The sequence below is a fragment of the Taudactylus pleione genome, unplaced genomic scaffold, assembly GCF_031769625.1.
Source record: "Taudactylus pleione unplaced genomic scaffold, aTauple2 ptg000296l, whole genome shotgun sequence".
NCBI lineage: Eukaryota > Metazoa > Chordata > Amphibia > Anura > Myobatrachidae > Taudactylus > Taudactylus pleione.
The window spans coordinates 15,083,309-15,103,644 of record NW_028284698.1 but is presented as its reverse complement, the minus strand read 5'-3'; the positions used below and the strand labels follow the sequence as shown (position 1 = coordinate 15,103,644).

General features: G+C 48.8%; 1 protein-coding gene across 3 annotated transcripts in view; it reads right to left on the bottom strand.

The window, feature by feature from the left end:
• Positions 1-20,336, bottom strand: part of COL4A6 (collagen type IV alpha 6 chain) — a 367,236-nt gene that overhangs the window by 83,829 nt on the left and 263,071 nt on the right. For all 3 annotated transcript variants that reach the window (XM_088482857.1, XM_088482856.1, XM_088482859.1), the window contains 3 exons: positions 18,224-18,277; positions 7,308-7,377; positions 4,244-4,354 (listed from right to left, as the gene is read on the bottom strand). In XM_088482857.1, the coding sequence (XP_088338983.1) occupies positions 4,244-4,354; positions 7,308-7,377; positions 18,224-18,277 (235 nt within the window). The remainder of the gene's footprint in view (positions 1-4,243; positions 4,355-7,307; positions 7,378-18,223; positions 18,278-20,336) is intronic.

Here is a 20,336-nt window from a genome sequence, read left to right as displayed (position 1 = left end):
ATTTAAATTTAAGGCTATAAGGAATCCAATTACATGAGATCTGTATGTAAGTCCAACAACCCATGTAATACAGTTTATTAACTGCATTGGTACAGTATTAAATGGCATAATTCCCCTCTAGACGTAACAAACAGACACAAGTGGATCCATAAACATAGTAACCTTCAGAAATACAGGACAATTCTCTTCCATCCTGTTAAAATCTACTATGAGGGTCATAACAGCAGTGCAGATAATACAGCTTCACCTGTTTTAGTATGAGAATTCAGTTTTGGCTGGAGTTCCCCACGATATCTGTCACAGTGTGGGTGCTTCCAGCTCCTGCTGAGGTGGACTTGTGAGGCATACATATACTAACACTAATGCTGAGTTGGACAAATATACATTTAAAAAAAAGCATCAAGTCAGATGCTTGGAAAAATAACAAAATGATGTCCATATGCTGAGACAGGTGTGGTATGACTAGTCGACAGTCAAAAGGTCGACAATCAAAAGGTCGACACAAGACTGTCAACAGGTTCTGAATGTCAGTCAGAATGTCGACATGGGCACTTGGTCAACAGCCAATATGTTGACAACAATTAGGTTGACATAGTTAAAATGTCAACACGTTCAGAATGTTGTTTGTTTTGTTTTTTTGCTTATTTTAGCCTAAAAACAACAAAAAAAACATATGTCGACATTCTGGTGTCAACGGGCAAAATTTACTAAGCGACGGGTTGTAAACCACGGCGGTTTGGTGGCAGTTTGAGGGCGGGATCTAAACCCCAGGGGTTTGGTGGCAGTTTTGCAGCAGTTTCTAAATGACAATACTGTTCTATTCTATTCTAAAATGTCTTTTGACTGCGGTTTTGCAGAGATTTTGGCCTTAGTAAATCTGCGGATAGCAAAACCACCGCCAAATCGCCACCAAACCGCCGGGGTTTAGAACCCGCTGCTTAGTAAATTTTTCCCAGCATGTTAAATGACTAGCAAGTGCTGGCGACCACCATTCACATCATCATCAGAGGACCAGGGTGTATAAGGCCTAGTTGGGTGTAGCTCACAAGCCAGCCCTTATCTGAATGTTTCTCTTTGTGGGCAGAATGCACCAATGTCAGAAATGCAGTCAAACCACAGAAAATGCAGTTTTCAGGGGTTTGACTGTATTTCTCATATGCACCAAGCCCCGGAAGGCGATAAATTCTGGGGTTTGGATGCGATGGGGTTCTATTTGCGATGCCCCGATTGGATCCCTGACAGCACCCCCCGCGGCGTGTGCATCCCTCTGCACATGCGCAGAAGGACGCTAAATGGATTGTTGGGTCATAGACCCGGAAGTCCCTCACTCGCAAAGGACAGCTCTTACCGAGACAGCTGTCCTTTCTTCATGCATACCAGCATGCATGCGAAGAGTGGCGGGATGCACAGCATGCAAATTGCCATGCGTCATGCGCCCTGTAACTGAAAGGTCAGTGCATTTAACTGCAGTTTAATGAAGTGTTAGTTTATCAACTTGCAGAGACTGGGGTCCTGCAAGATTAAATGTTTTGATCAAAATATGAACAAAACCCCCAAGCTTTTATTACTAGATACACACATTTGTAGTGCTTGTAATAGCGTTAACAACAAATTTCTTTCTGTTTTGTATTTGAACTAGCTCTCGGACATCTGCAAACAATACGGCTATCGCCTTGCATATCTGCACCTCCGTGCGGGTTTCGCTTCAGTTTGCAATTATGTGAACACACTCTTACTGTACTTAGTAGCGCACACAGGAGGGGGTTCTGAATACCCAGAAATCCCCCATGATTAACCAATTTTTTCTTTTAACGGAGCCGTGTGCTGCGGTCAGCAATTAAGTCCCGACCCTCGTAGCATTTGGCTCGCCATCCTCTTCAAAGAACAGTGAATCCCATCAGTGACCTGTATTTCCTTGTCTCTGCTGCTGTTGCTGCCTCTGACACAAGTCAGAGGACAAATAATGTGTATCTGTGTCCAGGGCCACCATCAGGGGGGGACAGCCAGCACTCCTGTACTGGGCCCTGACAGCTAAGGGGCCCGGACGTCGGCAAGCAGAGTTAATTGCTAATTTATTGCCCTCATACAGGACAGCTGAGGTTGCTAAGTGCTGGCCAGAGAGTTCTATGAATGAGTCATCACTCACTGCTCAGCAGTGTGTGATGTGACTCATTCATTAATGATCTCTCCGGGCAGCACTGCATGATCATCATACACACACGCGGCACCAGTGTCCTGCTTCTGTTACTGTGAAATTGTGAATCAGGAGCAGCTGCAGGAGGACCAGCTTATATAATAAAGGTAGGAGCAGTGGGCCCCCTCACAGACAGGTTCCCCTCTCAGGACCCTATCAAATTAGTTAATTGAATCACCTCTGCCTCCATAGTTGCTCCACCCACAGCTCTCCTCCCCCTGCTCTCATTGGCCAGATATTGTGTGCACTGCGTTGAGGAAGGAAATGTGAGAGAGCAACTGCGGTGCACACACTGAGGTACCTCTGCCCCATCCCTCCCTCCTATACAATCTGCCCCATTGTCCCCTGTACTATGCCTATCTGCCCACCCCTCCCCCTCCTATACAATCTATCCCCTGTACTATTTCTGAATCCTGCTCTGTCCCCCTCCCCTCCTATACAATCTGCCCCACTGTCCCCTGTAATATTCATGAATCCTGCTTCTGTCTCCCCCCTCCCCAAATTTCTATCTCTGTACTCTCCCTATATGTGCCCATATCTGTGCCCCAGTTCCCTCATAGCTGTGCCTTTGCCCCCTCTCCATCTCTGCCTCTGCCCACTTCCCATTTTTGACTCTGCTCCTATCCCATCTGTGTCCTTAAGTGTGCCTCTCTCTATTTGCACCTCTGCCCCCTTGCCATATCAGTGCTGGGCCTGATTCAGACCCTGTCGCTAAGGAGCGATCACTCACTGCCGGGCGATTGTTGCTCAATGCGCATGCGTCTAATTCGCAGTGCGCATGTGCAAGCCAGTCTCTGCGATGAGAAATTGTGCGCTCGTAGCACACAGACTGCCCGCTGCTTTGAGTGACAGATAGTGCCGTTTGTGGGTGGGTAACAGGGGAAGGTGCTTGTAACGGGGGAGTGTTGTTGCGAACGCAGGCGTGTCAGGCCAACAAAACGCAGTTTAAAGGGTGTGCATAATTAGCAAAGTAGCATCATTGTACAGGTCACCTCCATGTATTTCAGCCAGCACTGATCGCAGTGCTTGCGGTGGGGTAAGTCTACCTCAAGGGCTGCGATCAGCTCCGATGGCTCTTGATGTTACCGATTCATCCAACAATCCCAGGAGATGATGTGTGTTGCAAGGGGAAAGGGGGCGTCTTAACACACTTGCGACCGCTCAGTGCCGTAGCTCGCTAAGACATAGAGGGCGTCCTTACGCGATGCAGTGCGATCACATAATTTAAATATCCGGCCCTTTTTTTGCAACGAGCGAGCGCATCTTGAGAGCGGGTCTGAATGAGGTCCAGTGTTCCATACCACATACAGTAACTGAACCTCCGGATAGCAGGTTAGTACAGCTCTGTTGTAAATCATTAGGCTTTTCTCAATTTAAGAAACAAAAAATCTGTTTATTCTTTTTTAATATTTAAAGGAAAAAATAATATATATATATATATATATATATATAGATGTACTCCAGATACCAGAGCTCAACCCCACCCCTTTGCGTCCACCAGACCTTTGGGGGGAAGAACAAAGGGGATGGGGGGGCCCTGCCTTTTTCATTTGTACCGGGCCCCACGATTTCTGATGGCAGCCCTGTCTGTGTCTATATATAAATATTATATAGCATATACTAGGTCACCTCAGTCTCCAGCCCATGCTTGGCTCTACCCCCTCTCTGGAAACCCCCTCCCTCTACAAATCCTATGTTAGCCCCTGGTTCTTGCATGTCGCTCCTCTCCCCTCTCCCAAATGTATCTTGCTGTTGTCTCAAAAGGTAAGGATGTGCAAGTACAAAATCTACATTGTGGATATCGCAGCGCCAAATTTGTCTGCAGGAGTGTAGAGAGCATTGCTGGAAAGACCTGCCAAACCATGTGGGATACCACATGTACTTATGGGTCCTCAACCAAGACTGGATTTTATCTGTTTGCTTAGATGACTTGCAACATAATTGCTCAAGTTGTGGTACATGTGCCCCCATCAGTCCTTTATACAATTGTCACATATCCAGGTTTCCAAAAGTCTCCCCATTTGTCACTAAAGAAAGACAATTTCTTACCTCTTCCGAATGCTGGTAACCCTGGTGTACCGGGAGGGCCAGGTGGACCACTGGGTCCATCATCCCCTGGCATACCTTGGAATCCAGGGGGACCTGGATCACCTTGTGGGCCTAATATAAATAAAAAAGGTCGGTCGTCAACAGAGAAATCTCCAACATCAATGCAGTAAAATTAAAGCGAAGGTGTAAAGGCAGCTAAGCATGAAGATCGACGGGATCAGTGTCCAATATTGCCCTACACATAGCCAAGTGGATTTATCACCGTGTCCTGTTAATGCAGTCAGAGCTGGCCAAACACACAGGCCGATAGTCCTCATCTTCTAGCCAGATTTACCAATATGCCCAATATTCAGCCATTCTATTTAAGGTATCCGGTCATTAGGTCTACGTTGTCTAGATAGACAATGTTTGGGTAGACAATGGAAGATAGACAGGCAATAGATAGACAGGGACTAAAGGTAGACATGGTCTTAAGGTCGATACACTAAAGGTCTACTAGGAACAAGGTCGACAGGTACTGAAGGTCGACAGGCAGTAGGTCGACAGGGACTGAAGGTCGACAAGGTCTGAAGGTCAACACACTGAAGGTCGACTGGTAACAAGGTCGACAGGTATGAAGGTCGACGGGCAGTAGATCGACATGGACTGAAGGTCGACATGGTCAGATGGTCAACACACTAAAGGTCAACTGGTAACAAGGTCGACAGGAATGACGGTCGACGGGCAGTAGGTCGACATTGACTGAATGTCGACAGGGTCAGAATGTCGACACGCTAAATGTCAACTGGTAACAAGGTCAACAGGTGTGCAGGTCCACAGGGACTGAAGGTCGACAGGGTCTGAAGGTCAACACACTAAAGGTCGACTGGTAACAAGGTCGACATGTACTGAAGTTCGACACGGTCATTAGGTCCACACTCATATGTTCGACATGCAAATGGTCGCCACATGGTTTGTTTTGTTTTTTATCCCTAATCTTTACCCTAACCCTCCTCTTGGTGCCTAACCTTAACCCTCCCTCCTAGTGCCTAACCCTAACCATCGGGGTAAGTGCCTAACCCTATCCGTCAGGGTAAGTGCTTAACCTTAACCATCGGATTAAGTGCCTAACCCTAACCGTTGGAGTAAGTGCCTAACCCTAAGTGCCTAACCCTGACACTAATATTAACAAAAAAAATTATGTCGACCATTTGACTATATGAGTGTCGACCTACTGCCTGTCGACCTCCATACCTGTCGACCTTGTTACTAGGTGACCCGTCGGAGTAAGTGCCTAACCCTAAGTGCCTAACCCTGACACTAACCCTAAAAAAAATAATAATGTGTTGACCATTTGACTATATGAGTGTCAACATACTGCCTGTCAACCTTCATAGCTGTCGACCTTGTTACTAGTCGACCCGTCGGAGTAAGTGCTTAACCCTAACCCTGACACTAACCCTAAAAACTTTTAAAAAAATGTGTCGACCATTTGACTATGAGTGTCGACCTTCATACCTGTCGATCTTGTTACCAGTTGACCTTTAGTGTGTTGACCTTCTGACCCTGTCGACTTTCAGTCCCTGTCAACCTACTGCCTGTCGACCTTCATACCTGTTGACCTTGTTACCAGTCGACCTTTAGTGTGTCGACCTTATGACACTGTCGACATTCAGTCCCAGTCGACCTATTGCCTGTCGACCTTCAGTCCCAGTCGACCTATTGCCTGTCGACCTTCAGTACCTGTCGACCTTGTCACCAGTCGACATTCAGTCCCTGTCTATCTATTGCCTATCTATCTTCCATTGACTACCCAAACATTATCTATCTAGACAATGTAGACCAGACCCAATTTTGGGTCACACATGCTGTGATTCTGAGCTCTTTGCGCCGAGTCACTGCTCATATCGCAGCTTGAGTGGTCAGTATGAGATTTGGTTTTCATAGAGCTGAAATGTTTGGAAGCATAAGTGAGGGAAGATATTTTCATTTATCCTTCTGACATTCCTGAAAATAAAAAATACTTCCGTAGTATTCGTATATGTGGACAGTTAAAATGAATATTGTTCTAATGATTTAGCTAAATTCATGTTATGATTTAGGGATGGTATGTATGCTCAAATGACCCCCCTTCTATAGTGAATGAATGTCGATTTAGTATCAATGTTGTATTGAGGTAGTTTATTGGCAACATAAAATTAAAATAAAAATCAATAGTGTCACAGTGCAGAGGACCTGTGAAACCCAGTTGGTAGGATGAAAAGGAATGATTGTGCAGAGTTGTGAATGTCACAATGAGCACATGGTGATGAATAATAGTTTTATAGATATATTGGGAGTGTGTGACCAGGGTAGGAGGGAGCAACGTAGCTCAGTCAATAGTTGAGCAATGATGCTGACTGCGGCATCCCGCTAGTCAGTATTACAGTGCCTACTGAAAATGGGTAAAGATGGCGGTGCCCGGGATGCAGTGTTCTGAGGAGTGACCGATCGGGTGCCGGAGATGCTAGGGGTAGGGGTCTCCTAACTTAACAGTCCGGTAGTGGTGCGGAACGGCGACGCCCTTCCGGGTGAGTGGACAAGCACCGCCGGCGCACAATGGGAGGCTGCGTGTGTGCCAAAAATTATCAAGCTGACACCGAGGCGCCGTCGAGACGACAGTTAGGTAAGTCTCCTTCACGGAGGAGGAGTGCGGTCCCTGGTGTCACGAACCTACACCGCTACACCTCCTCCCCAGGCACACGGGTATGAGAGGTATGCTTTTCTGTTATGTGCTGGACTTTTTGTGCTGTATTATGTAATGGAAGGTTGTGTTATGGGCTAGAAAATTGGGACTAATATTCTGCAGTGAGGCCCAGGTGCCGCCCTCTAGCTACACCATTACTGTAGGCCACATTCATCCAAATACAAATGGTTAGAACAATCATCATTCATATAACATAAGTCTCAGTGCTGTGAACTCATTGTCCATTGTCATATTAAAGTGATATCCAGTGTCTACTAAGATGAGAACAATTAGAACAAAAACATTCTTAATAGTTTCACTTTACACATCTAGAATGTAAGCATACAACAAAAATATTACCTGGCACTGCCAAATCACCATTATTTATATATACAGGGTTACCAGGAAAACCAATGTTGCCTTGTTCCCCCTAAAACATAAGCAAAACAGTAATAAATAAATAACCACAATGAAAGCCTTGGCCATTGAGGCAGGGAGAGAACCTACATCCAAAAGGGTTTCAAAGATCTGCATTAATTTGGAGACAAAAAAGCAGAAATGTGCTTAATACAAATCAATAGAAGGCCCATCCACCCCAGGGGCCTTATCACTTGGAAACAACTTAACAGCGTACTCTATTTCATTAAGCGAGATATGGGACTACAAATACTGTTGACAAAATTATTAGAATAAACTTATCTAAATAGGAAGCAAGTTTTAAATGAAAATAATGGGCTCGAGAGTGGAACATATCCGTAAAGTGGGCATTGAACACAGCAGCAGCAATAGATTGGGTATCCTCACAAGCCACCACATCTACATCCTGCAATCTGTGCACAGTGGTAGGAGAAACCTTCACCATGGCCATATGTTAGGAATTTACTAGCCCAATCTGCCTGTACCACACAATAATGGGGAGGAAGCAGAAGGACGTTACTCTCTTCGTTTTATTACAGAATGGCAATTTCCTCAGGGTTGAGGTCCATTCCATGGGGGTAGGGAACGGCTGTGCCGCATAGGCACGCCGCGCTCTGCCTCCTCCTGCGCTCCCATCTCCCACTCCCATCACAAACACTCAGCCTGGCCACATATCACCACTGACACTGCCATCACAGACACACAGCCTTGCCACATATCACCACTGACACTCCCATCACAGACACCCAGCCTTCCCACATATCATCACTGACACTCCCATCACAGACACCCAGTCTTGCCACATATCACCACTGACACTCCCATCACAGACACACAGCCTTGCCACATATCACCACTGACACTCCCATTACAGACACACAGCCTTGCCACATATCACCACTGACACTCCCATCACAGACACCCAGCCTTGCCACATATCACCACTGACACTCCCATCACAGACACACAGCCTTGCCACATATCACCACTGACACTCCCATTACAGACACACAGCCTTGCCACATATCACCACTGACACTCCCATTACAGACACACAGCCTGGCCACATATCACCACTGACACTCCCATCACAAACACACAGCCTTGCCACATATCACCACTGACACTCCCATCACAGACACCCAGCCTAGCCACATATCACCACTGATACTCCCATTACAGACACCCAGCTTTGCCACATATCACCACTGACACTCCCATTACAGACACCCAGCCTTGCCACATATCACCACTGACAATCCCATCACAGACACTCAGCCTGGCACTCCCATTACAGACACCCAGTCTGGCCACATATCACCACTGACACTCCCATCACAGACACACAGCCTTGCCACATATCACCACTGACACTCCCATCACAGACACCCAGCCTAGCCACATATCACCACTGATACTCCCATTACAGACACCCAGCTTTGCCACATATCACCACTGACACTCCCATTACAGACACCCAGCCTTGCCACATATCACCACTGACAATCCCATCACAGACACTCAGCCTGGCACTCCCATTACAGACACCCAGTCTGGCCACATATCACCACTGACACTCCCTTTACAGACACACAGCCTTGCCACATATCACCTCTGTCACTCCCACTACAGACACACAGCCTTGCCACATATCACCACTGACACTCCCATTACAGACACCCAGCCTTGCCACATATCACCACTGACACTCCCATCACAGACACCCAGTCTTGCCACATATCACCACTGACACTCCCATCACAGACACACAGCCTTGCCACATATCACCACTGACACTCCCATCACAAACACTCAGCCTGGCCACATATCACCACTGACACTCCCATCACAGACACACAGCCTTGCCACATATCACCACTGACACTCCCATCACAGACACACAGCCTTGCCACATATCACCACTGACACTCCCATCACAAACACTCAGCCTGGCCACATATCACCACTGACACTCCCATCACAGAGACACAGCCTTGCCACATATCACCACTGACACTCCCATCACAGACACCCAGCTTTGCCACATATCACCACTGACACTCCCATCACAGACACACAGCCTTGCCACATATCACCACTGACACTCCCATAACAGACACACAGCCTTGCCACATATCACCACTGACACTCCCTTTACAGACACACAGCCTTGCCACATATCACCTCTGTCACTCCCACTACAGACACACAGCCTTGCCACATATCACCACTGACACTCCCATCACAGACACCCGGCCTTGCCACATATCACCACTGACACTCCCATCACAGACACCCAGCCTTGCCACATATCACCACTGACACTCCCTTTACAGACACACAGCCTTGCCACATATCACCTCTGTCACTCCCACTACAGACACACAGCCTTGCCACATATCACCACTGACACTCCGATCACAGACACCCAGCCTTGCCACATGTCACCACTGACACTCCCATCACAGACACACAGCCTTGCCACATATCACCACTGACACTCCCATCACAGACACACAGCCTTACCACATATCACCACTGACACTCCCTTTACAGACACACAGCCTTGCCACATATCACCTCTGTCACTCCCACTACAGACACACAGCCTTGCCACATATCACCACTGACACTCCCATTACAGACACCCAGCCTTGCCACATATCACCTCTGTCACTCCCACTACAGACACACAGCCTTGCCACATATCACCACTGACACTCCCATTACAGACACCCAGCCTTGCCACATATCACCACTGACACTCCCATCACAGACACTCAGTCTTGCCACATATCACCACTGACACTCCCATCACAGACACACAGCCTTGCCACATATCACCACTGACACTCCCATCACAGACACCCGGCCTTGCCACATATCACCACTGACACTCCCATCACAGACACACAGCCTTGCCACATATCACCACTGACACTCCCATCACAGACACCCAGCCTTGCCACATATCACCACTGACACTCCCTTTACAGACACACAGCCTTGCCACATATCACCTCTGTCACTCCCACTACAGACACACAGCCTTGCCACATATCACCACTGACACTCCGATCACAGACACCCAGCCTTGCCACATGTCACCACTGACACTCCGATCACAGACACACAGCCTTGCCACATATCACCACTGACACTCCCATCACAGACACACAGCCTTGCCACATATCACCACTGACACTCCCTTTACAGACACACAGCCTTGCCACATATCACCTCTGTCACTCCCACTACAGACACACAGCCTTGCCACATATCACCACTGACACTCCCATCACAGACACCCAGTCTTGCCACATATCACCACTGACACTCCCATCACAGACACACAGCCTTGCCACATATCACCACTGACAGTCCCATCACAGACACACAGCCTTGCCACATATCACCACTGACACTCCTATCACAGACACTCAGGACCTCATTCAGAGTCGTCATTGCGGCCGCACGGTCGTACGCCACCGATGTTCGCTAAACTGCGCATGCGTAAAGTTCACAATGCGCGTACGCAAACTAGCTGTTACGATCAGAAATTTCTCTCTCCTTGAACACAGCCAGGTCGTTAGTTTGAGGCGGTTGTGGGTGGTAACAGGGGAAGGTGTTTGAAAACGGGGGAGTGGAGATCCGAACGCAGGCGTGCTTAATTATGCGAACGGCGTTTAATGGGAGTGCATAATTAACAAAGTAGTGTCATGGCACACGTGACATGGGAGGTTTGTACACTGACTTGATCGTAGTGCTTAAGAGAGGGTATGGTCAACCTTAAGCTCTACGACCAGCTCCGATGGTTGCCGATGCTCGCGATTAATCCTTATATCCCAGGAGATGACGTGTGATGTGATCGAGAAGGAGGCGTGATTTATTCTTATGGCCGCTTCTTACCCTCGGTCGTTCAGCAAACAATCTCATCTTAGGACCGCAACTTGTGATCGCTTAATTTGCATATCCGGACCCTTTCCCCTATGACCGTGCGGCCGCAACAACTGACTCTGAATGAGGTCCTCAGTCTGGCCACATATCACCACTGACACTCCCATTACAGACACCCAGCCTTGCCACATATCACCACTGACACTCCCATTACAGACACCCAGCATTGCCACATATCACCACTGACACTCCCATTACAGACACCCAGCCTTGCCACATATCACCACTGACACTCCCATCACAGACACCCAGTCTGGCCACATATCACCACTGACACTCTCATCACAGACACCCAGCCTTGCCACATATCACCACTGACACTCCCATTACAGACACCCAGTCTGGCCACATATCACCACTGACACTCCCATTACAGACACCCAGTCTGGCCACATATCACCACTGACACTCCCATTACAGACACCCAGCCTTGCCACATATCACCACTGACACTCCCATCACAGACACCCAGTCTGGCCACATATAACTACTGACACTCCCATTACAGACACCCAGCCTTGCCGCATATCACCACTGACACTCCCATTACAGACACCCAGTCAGGCCACATATCACCACTGACACTCCCATCACAGACACCCAGTCAGGCCACATATCACCACTGACACTCCCATCACAGACACTCAGTCTGGCCACATATAACTACTGACACTCTCATCACAGACACCCAACCTGGCCACATATCACCACTGACACTCCCATCACAGACACCCAGTCTGGCCACATATCACCACTGACACTCCCATCACAGACACTCAGTCTGGCCACATATAACTACGGACACTCCCATTACAGACACCCAGCCTTGACACATATCACCACCCACACTCCCATTACAGACACCCAGCCTGGCCACATATCACCACTGACACTCCCATCACAGACACCCAGCCTTGCCGCATATCACCACTGACACTAGCATTACAGACACCCAGCCTTGCCACATATCACCACTGACACTCCCATCACAGACACCCAGCCTTGCCACATATCACCACTGACGCTCCCATTACAGACACCCAGCCTTGCCACATATCACCACTGACACTCCCATCACAGACACCCAGCCTGGCCACATATCACCACTGACACTAGCATTACAGACACCCAGCCTGGTCACATATCACCACTGACACTAGCATTACAGACACCCAGCCTGGTCACATATCACCACTGACACTATCACAAGCACACAGCCTGGCCACATATCACCACTGACACTCCCATCACAGGCGCACACAGCATGTCCACAGATCACATATACAAGCAAGATTATTAACAGTAGGAGAGAACATGGTGTAATGTGATGATGATGATATTATTATTTTGGATGCAAACCGTTGCAGTACACAATCAGAATAAATGGTGTGCATATCTGGCCACACCTCTCCAATACATCCTAATAACACACAACCACTGTACAGTACACACCCCTCACCTCTCCTGCTCCCAGAATGATCTGCTGTAGGGACGGCCATCGACCATCGATGGTTGGTTAACCACCGATGGGCAATGGTTTTGCCATCGACGACGGAGATCCAGTGGTTCGCCACCATTAATAGCACATAGCCTAGCTCTGCCCCCCCCTGACACACCCTGTTAAGACCTGCCTCCACTTCCTGATTGGCCCGCTCCCCAGCAAGTACTAACACAGGGATCACCATCAGTGGATGAAACCACCAATGTTTCCCAGTCAATGATTTCATACCATCAAGGTCAACCACCAACAGTGACCATTGATGGCTAACCCACCGATAGCCATCCCTAATCTGCGGTCTCTGGGCCTGATTCAGACTCGGTCGCGAGCGCTGAGCATGCGCGAGACCCGGATATTGACGGGCAATCCGTCGCTCCGGGTCTCGCACCAAATGGGGCGTGCTGTTGATGTTGAGTGACAGCACGCCCCCTTTGGTGGGTGGGCAGGGGGGGTGGCTGCCCAGACGGAGGCGTTCCTATGAGAACGCCTACCATCTGGGGGCGGCCCCACTGACATCACAAGTGATGTCAGTGGGAGAGCTTTCGGCTCTGTTTGAGCCGAAAGCTCTCTGGGGCTTGCGGCCACGAGACCCTACCACAAGGGTCTCGTCGCAAGCCCGATGGCAACCCACAGCAATGTGAGGGGCCAGGAGGCCGCTCCATAAAAAAAAAATAAGACGCCCTGATTCAGAGCGAGCGCTCTGTCAGAGCGTCCGGCTCTGAATCAGGGCCTCTGTTTTCACTGACAAAGGCCCTCATTCAGAGCCGTACGCTCTGAGCAGAGCACACGCTCTGAATGAGGGCCGCCCTCCATAAAAATGGAGCGTCCTCCTGGACGCTCGTATAGCTGTGGGTCACCACCCACAGCCTATACGAGCGTGCAGTTTGATGGCCGCGATGGTCGTGACCATCGCGACCATCGAAACTGCGAGCCGGGGCCTGCGGTTGAGGTTTTCAACCGCAAGGCCCGGAGTGATTTTGGCTCTATCAGAGCCAAAATCACTCCCACTGACATCACTAGTGATGTCAGTGGTCCGGCTTCTGACGGGAGGCGTTCCCTTGGGAACGCCCCCGTCAGGGAGGCACGCCCCCGGCACGCCCACCAAAGGGGGCGTGCTGTCAGTCAACATCGACAGCACGCCCCCTTTGATCAGACACAACGAGCGAAGGACTTTCCTTCGCTCGTCGCGTCTGGCGCATGCGCACGACGGAGCTCCCTCCATCGTGCGCATGCTCAGTGCAGACCATCGACCCACTTGCGAGCGGACAGCCGCTTGCGAGTGGGTCTGAATCAGGGCCAAAGTTCCTTCAAATTTTTTTTTCCATCCAACTTTATTAAAACAGAAAGCAAGCACAAAACAGTGCAGCAACAGGTTTAATACAGCCCATAGCACCAGAGAGGGCGGCTGGGGATACTCGTTCCCTGTGACCCCCCCCTCCCTCCCCTTCATCCAGCTCTGTCCACATGCAAAGAAAGTGGGTGACTCAGGGCTTGCACTGTCCAGTGCACTGTAGTGTACAAGGGGTAGGCTGAAACTAGCATTTGCATATTACCACTGCTGCGACTCCACCAAAAACTGCAACCGTGCATGCATTAGGAATCCACTACAGAATCAGGCCCACAGTGTGACCCAGTTGCTACATCTAAAGGGACCGTGTGCAATTTGACCACCTACATATGTGGCTAAACTGCTTACAGATCCGTCCATCCATTATTCAGACAGAAAGGACATAGGGCCTGATTCAGACCCACTCGCAAGCCGCTGTCCGCTCGCAAGTGGGTCGATGTTGTGCTCTGCGCATGCGCACGACGGCGGGAGCTCCGTCGTGCGCATGCGCCAGACGCGACGAGCGAAGGACTTTCCTTCGCTCGTGGTGTCTGATCAAAGGGGGCGTGCTGTCGATGTTGATTGACAGCACGCCCCCTTTGGTGGGCGTGCTGGGGGGCGTGCCTCCCTGACGGGGGCGTTCCCAAGGGAACGCCTCCCGTCAGAAGCCGGCCCACTGACATCACTAGTGATGTCAGTGGGAGTGATTTTGGCTCTGATGGAGCCAAAATCACTCCGGGGCTTGCGGTTGAAAACCTCAACCGCAGGCTCCGGCTCGCAGTTTTGATGGTCGCGATGGTCACGACCATCGCGGCCATCAAACTGCACGCTCGTATAGGCTGTGGGTGGTGACCCACAGCTATACGAGCGTCCAGGAGGACGGTCCATTTTTATGGAGGGCGGCCCTCATTCAGAGCGTGCGCTCTGCTCAGAGCGTACGGCTCTGAATGAGGGCCATAGTGCACCATGTCTGGCCAGCTTAACATAAACATGATACAAGAACTCCCCAGCATACTACTGTGTGCCATAGTAATAGAGAATATACTGAAATCCAGAGAAAACATAAATGTCACTTGTATTCTATTTACAAAATGGACCATTTTAGCAGCCCATGGGCATAAGGGCCTGATTCAGAGCTGAACGCTCTGACCAGAGCGCTCGCTCTGAATCAGGGCCCTCCTACCTTTTTTTGGAGCGTCCTCATGGACGCTCGCATAGCTGTGGGTTACCACCCACAGCTATAGCGAGCGTCATGACAATCGGGCTTGCGACGGAGACCCTGCGGTAGGGTCTCGCTGCTGCAAGTCCTGGAGTGATTTTGGCTCTATCAGAGCCAAAATCACTCCCACTGACATCACTAGTGATGTCAGTGGGGCCGGCTTGAGATGGTAGGCGTTCCCATGGGAACGCCTCCGTCTGGCAGGCACGCCCCCGGCACACCCACCAAAGGGGGCGTGCTGTCAATCAACATCGACAGCACGCCCCCTTTGGTGCGAGACCCGGAGCGATGGTGAGCCCGTGGCTCGCCGGGTGTCGCACATGCGAACGACGGAGCTCCCTCCGTCGTGCGCATGCGCAGTGGGGAACATCGACCCGCTTGCGAGCGTCCTGCCGCTCGCGAGCGGGTCTGAATGACCCCCTAAGTGAGTTGGATGCAGAAGCGCATGCAGCAGCGTCTATTGGCGACGACTTTATACAAATGCAGACACAAGCTCCTTCCCTCGTGTACATCCGTGCGGCCAAACGTGCGAAAACTGAGAGCCCACTTTTAGTATCTGTGCATGCTGTAACATCAATTGCTGCGTCCTTAGACACCACCATCGGTCACATCAACCTGCACCAGCCCTGTGGCAGGTGCAGTATATCTCCCTCTGACCATGGCCTCCTATGCCTGTGTCTGTGAATGCAGGCGTGTGCATTGATACACACGTGACACTCCCATAGCGCCCACTGAACGGACCATTTCTGCATGCACCATCCAGTCACCACCCATCACTTTTTCACAACATTTCTCATACAGTTCATCTCGATCGCAACAGCGTCTTTGTGTGTACACTCTGTGTAACGCATGCGTTGTAGGACTGTGAGAATATCGGTATTGCGGGCCTGAATCAGGCCCCATCTTTGCACAATCTCTAATTTGTTTACGTTCTTCTGGATATATGGCCTCCAGAACCATAAGCAGTGTTCTGGGAGTGGTCTCGCCATTAACCTTCATAGAGGCATTATCAGGGGCTCCGAGAGAGGGGGTACTAATTACCCATGCCCAGGCTTGTTGGAGGATCCGGCGAGGGCCCGGGTCCGACGCCACCCTGTCCCTCCTTTCTGTCAGCAGCCCAGCACGCGCTGCTGTATGCTGGGCTGCAGAGGGAGCAGGGAGACTGCTTGCTGCCGCTGAGCAGCAGCAGTCTCCTCTAATCTGCCTGTGAGGGGGCGTGATCACACTGATTGTGCCCCCCCCCCCGGATTTGCACTGGGCTAAGGGGCTCACAGCGCCACCCTCCACGCCCCCACTCAGTGCCCGGGCCAGTGTCGGCTCTTGGCGGGCATGGGCATTACCACCTTACTCTCTACTACTAATGCCTCTTCAGATGTAACTTATCATCCAACTGGCCCTCAGTATCACTTTGCTACACTATCTGCCTAACTAACATGCCTGAAATAATGATTCATAGACCTCTATCTGTCTCAGCATTTTTCATTATTGTGTTGTCAATACTATAAGCAGCATTTTCATTTTTGAGACCCAAGTACATGATTTGGCACTTTTTTGTCACTAACATATAGATGTCACACTCTTGGCCATTCCCAATCTACCTACGTCATCAATCTTTTTGCCCCCCACACCCCAGTGTGCCTAACCTGTAACACATCATTGTCTCTTTGCAAAAATGCAAACTTTCCATCAATACCCACAGTAATGTCACCAATAAAGATATTAATGAAGGATTGATTCTGTTCTAAATTCATTCCATTTACTATAACTCTCTGGGGCCTATACATCAACACTAAAATAACATTTTTAAGGACATTTTCCTTAAATAACGTTATTTTAGTATTCATGAAGATACTTAGCACAGGAGATAACACTGATATTGCTCCTTGCTAAGTCCCCCTGCGTTAATTTCCACACTCCCAATACTAACGTTTGGTATTCATCAAATTCCGAAAATTATGTATTTTCGAAATTTGATGGAGTTACTATTCGCCACTGTGAGGTGGCGAATAGCAGGTAACACTTACCTGTGTCAGCGTGGGCAGGTCCCCTGCAGTCTTCCTCCGGCGCTGTGGTCTCTACTCTGGCTCCGTCTGCTATGCTGTCATGTGGTCTCCCCAGCAGAACACAATAAAGTTTAGAAAAAAAAAGTTATTTTTTTTCTAAACAGTACTGAGTTCTGCTGGGGAGACCACATGACAGCCTAGCAGACGGAGCCAGAGGCTGCTGCGCGGGCAGTTAAGTGCTGGATGGGGGGAGGTGAGCAGGGAGGGGGGGGCAGATGAGCGGAGGGGGGACACAAACTTACCGCATCTGTAGGCAGTGCTGCGCATGCGCTGGTTTTACAGATGTAACAGCGCATGCGCAGCACCGTTTCCAGCTGCGGTAAGTTAGTGTAGAGAGGGATAAGTATCTATTTCATGAAAAGCTGTGATCGCAAAAATGACAGCTTTTCGGAATAGATAGTTATAGGGAGGAGGAATGATGAATTCCTCCGGTAATTAGGTAGAACTCCATGCGAGTTCTAAACCTAATTACCTCCTGGGAAACTTTAGTTATGAAGAATAGGCCCCTCTATCTTTAAATCTTCACTGTTGTATCCATTCTACCACCTCTGAATCTAATTCCAGGCATTTCAATGAATGTATCAGTCTTCAATGTAGGACTGTGCCTTACTAGGCTTTACTACAAAAGTTACACGCACGGTTCCACCTTGATTTATTATTTTAGTTACCCAGTAAAAAATTCCAATTAGATTTGTTTAACATTAAAATATTGCTTCAGTCACCTACCATGGATGCCCCATTTGTGTCCTGAGCCTCTCAGAAACTATCTATTTTAATCTTATAACGATTTATTACCTTCATTCCCTTGAAGCCTTCAAGTCCAATGAAACCAGTTAGACCGGACTGTCCCTGTGCCAGACATAAATTAGAGAAATGAGTTGTGTACACAGGATAGACATCTGTCGTGAAGATGCGGTGTATACATGTGTTGGTATAGTAAACCTTTCCATGGTTATTTTAATGGTGTTGTTGTTATGAAGTTGAAAGAGAATGTCCTTGACTATATGTAAAGAACAAGTACAATAGCAGCTTCCAAAAAAAGCAAGAAAACTTGTGACATTTTGCGCTTGTCTTTGCACAATTGCTACCTTTTCTTTTAAGGGTTATCTTGTAAAATGTAAATAGTGACTATACTGTAAAAAGTGTACTTTGTTGCTATTATGATGTGAGGGGCTGACCATACAGTATATGTGCGGGTCAGGGCACTGTACTCTGTAATATAATAACCTGCTCCTTGAAATAAGATGATAAGGGAGTGTGCACATTTGTGGAAGCCTAGATTTAGCAGGTCAAGTGAAACAAACAAAATGTTAGAGAACGTGAACAATCCACAGCCATTCATTTCAGCTGGACCCTAATTGCGTCATTGGTGGAAGCAAATTAATATGCACACAGAAACCACTGTAAAATAAAAATATAAATATATATATATATATTGTGACACAGTTAGGTTAGGGGGTCCCTCTCCTGGGTAGAGGACTCCTTCCTTACACACACACACAGCAGCAGGGAAGCAGCACACCAGTCTGGATGCAAGTACAAGCTGGTCGGCGCCAGTCTTTATTGTACAATGTCAGAAATAACATAAAGAAAACATAAACATAAATCCTAGCCCTGTCGGGGCACTAACTTCACAGGTAGTTCCCTCACTACCAGAACCTGGCAGGGCCTAATACCCTCGCCAGCAACAAAGGCACAGCACAACACTCACAGTTAGGTTTTCAAGTGTCTCTGAGCAAACTCCCTGTCTGCTCTCCCAGGTGAGACAATCAGCCCTCAACACACTAGGCTTATATTGGCCACTCACAGGTGGAAACCCTAACAAGCCTGTTACCAGGCTGCGAGAACCAAAACCTGGAGTGGCCGTGGGTGGAGCCCTCCCTCTCCTCTCACCCACAACCTCCAGGTCCCAAACCGGCTTTTCAAAAAGCCGAAACTCAAGCCTGCTATACTGCAGACTTTCTCCTGGGGGTTTAAAACACATAAGACAGGAATCTGGGACAAATGTACCTGCCACAGACCACTTTACCAATGATCCTATCACATATCCCCCCCCTTTGTTTCGACCTGTGGGGCGGAACAACTGAAGCCCCCAAACAATGAACGCGTGACAACGCGTCAGCATTGGCCAGCTGGCTTCCTGGCCTGTGTTCCACTGAAAATTTAAAAGTTTGTAACGCCAAGAACCATCTCGTAATTCTCGCATTACTGTCTTTATTTTCGGACATCCACTTCAAAGGGGCATGGTCAGTGATCAATTTGAACTTTCTTCCAACCAAGTAGTACCTGAGAGCCTCTAACGCCCACTTTATGGCCAACGCCTCCTCCACTGTGGCATAGTTTCTCTCATGTACATTCAACTTTCTGCTTAGATAGAAAATAGGGTGTTCCTCACCCTCCTTGTTCTGGGACAGGACCTCTCCTATACCTACTTCTGATGCATCGGTTTGTACTATGAATTCCCTGTCAAAATTAGGAGTCATCAGGACTGGTTGGGAACACAACGCTACTTTCAACTCCTGAAAAGCTTTCTCCGCTTCAGGACTCCATTCTACCATGACTTTTTGTTTGCCTTTGGTCAGGTCAGTCAGTGGGACTGCCATGGTGGCAAAGTTGGGTATAAACCTCCTGTAGTACCCCGTAATTCCCAAGAAGGCTCTCACCTGCTTCTTATTCAGAGGCCGTGGCCAGTTTTGTATGGCATCAACTTTATTGAGTTGAGGCTTTATCAGGCCTCTGCCAATGGTGTATCCCAGATATTTTACTTCCTCCATGCCTAGACAACACTTTTTTGGGTTGGCTGTCAAACCTGCCTTATAGATGGAGTCCAAAACTGCTTGTACCCTGGGTAAGTGAGACTGCCAATCAGGACTATGAATGACCACGTCATCCAGATAAGCAGCCGCAT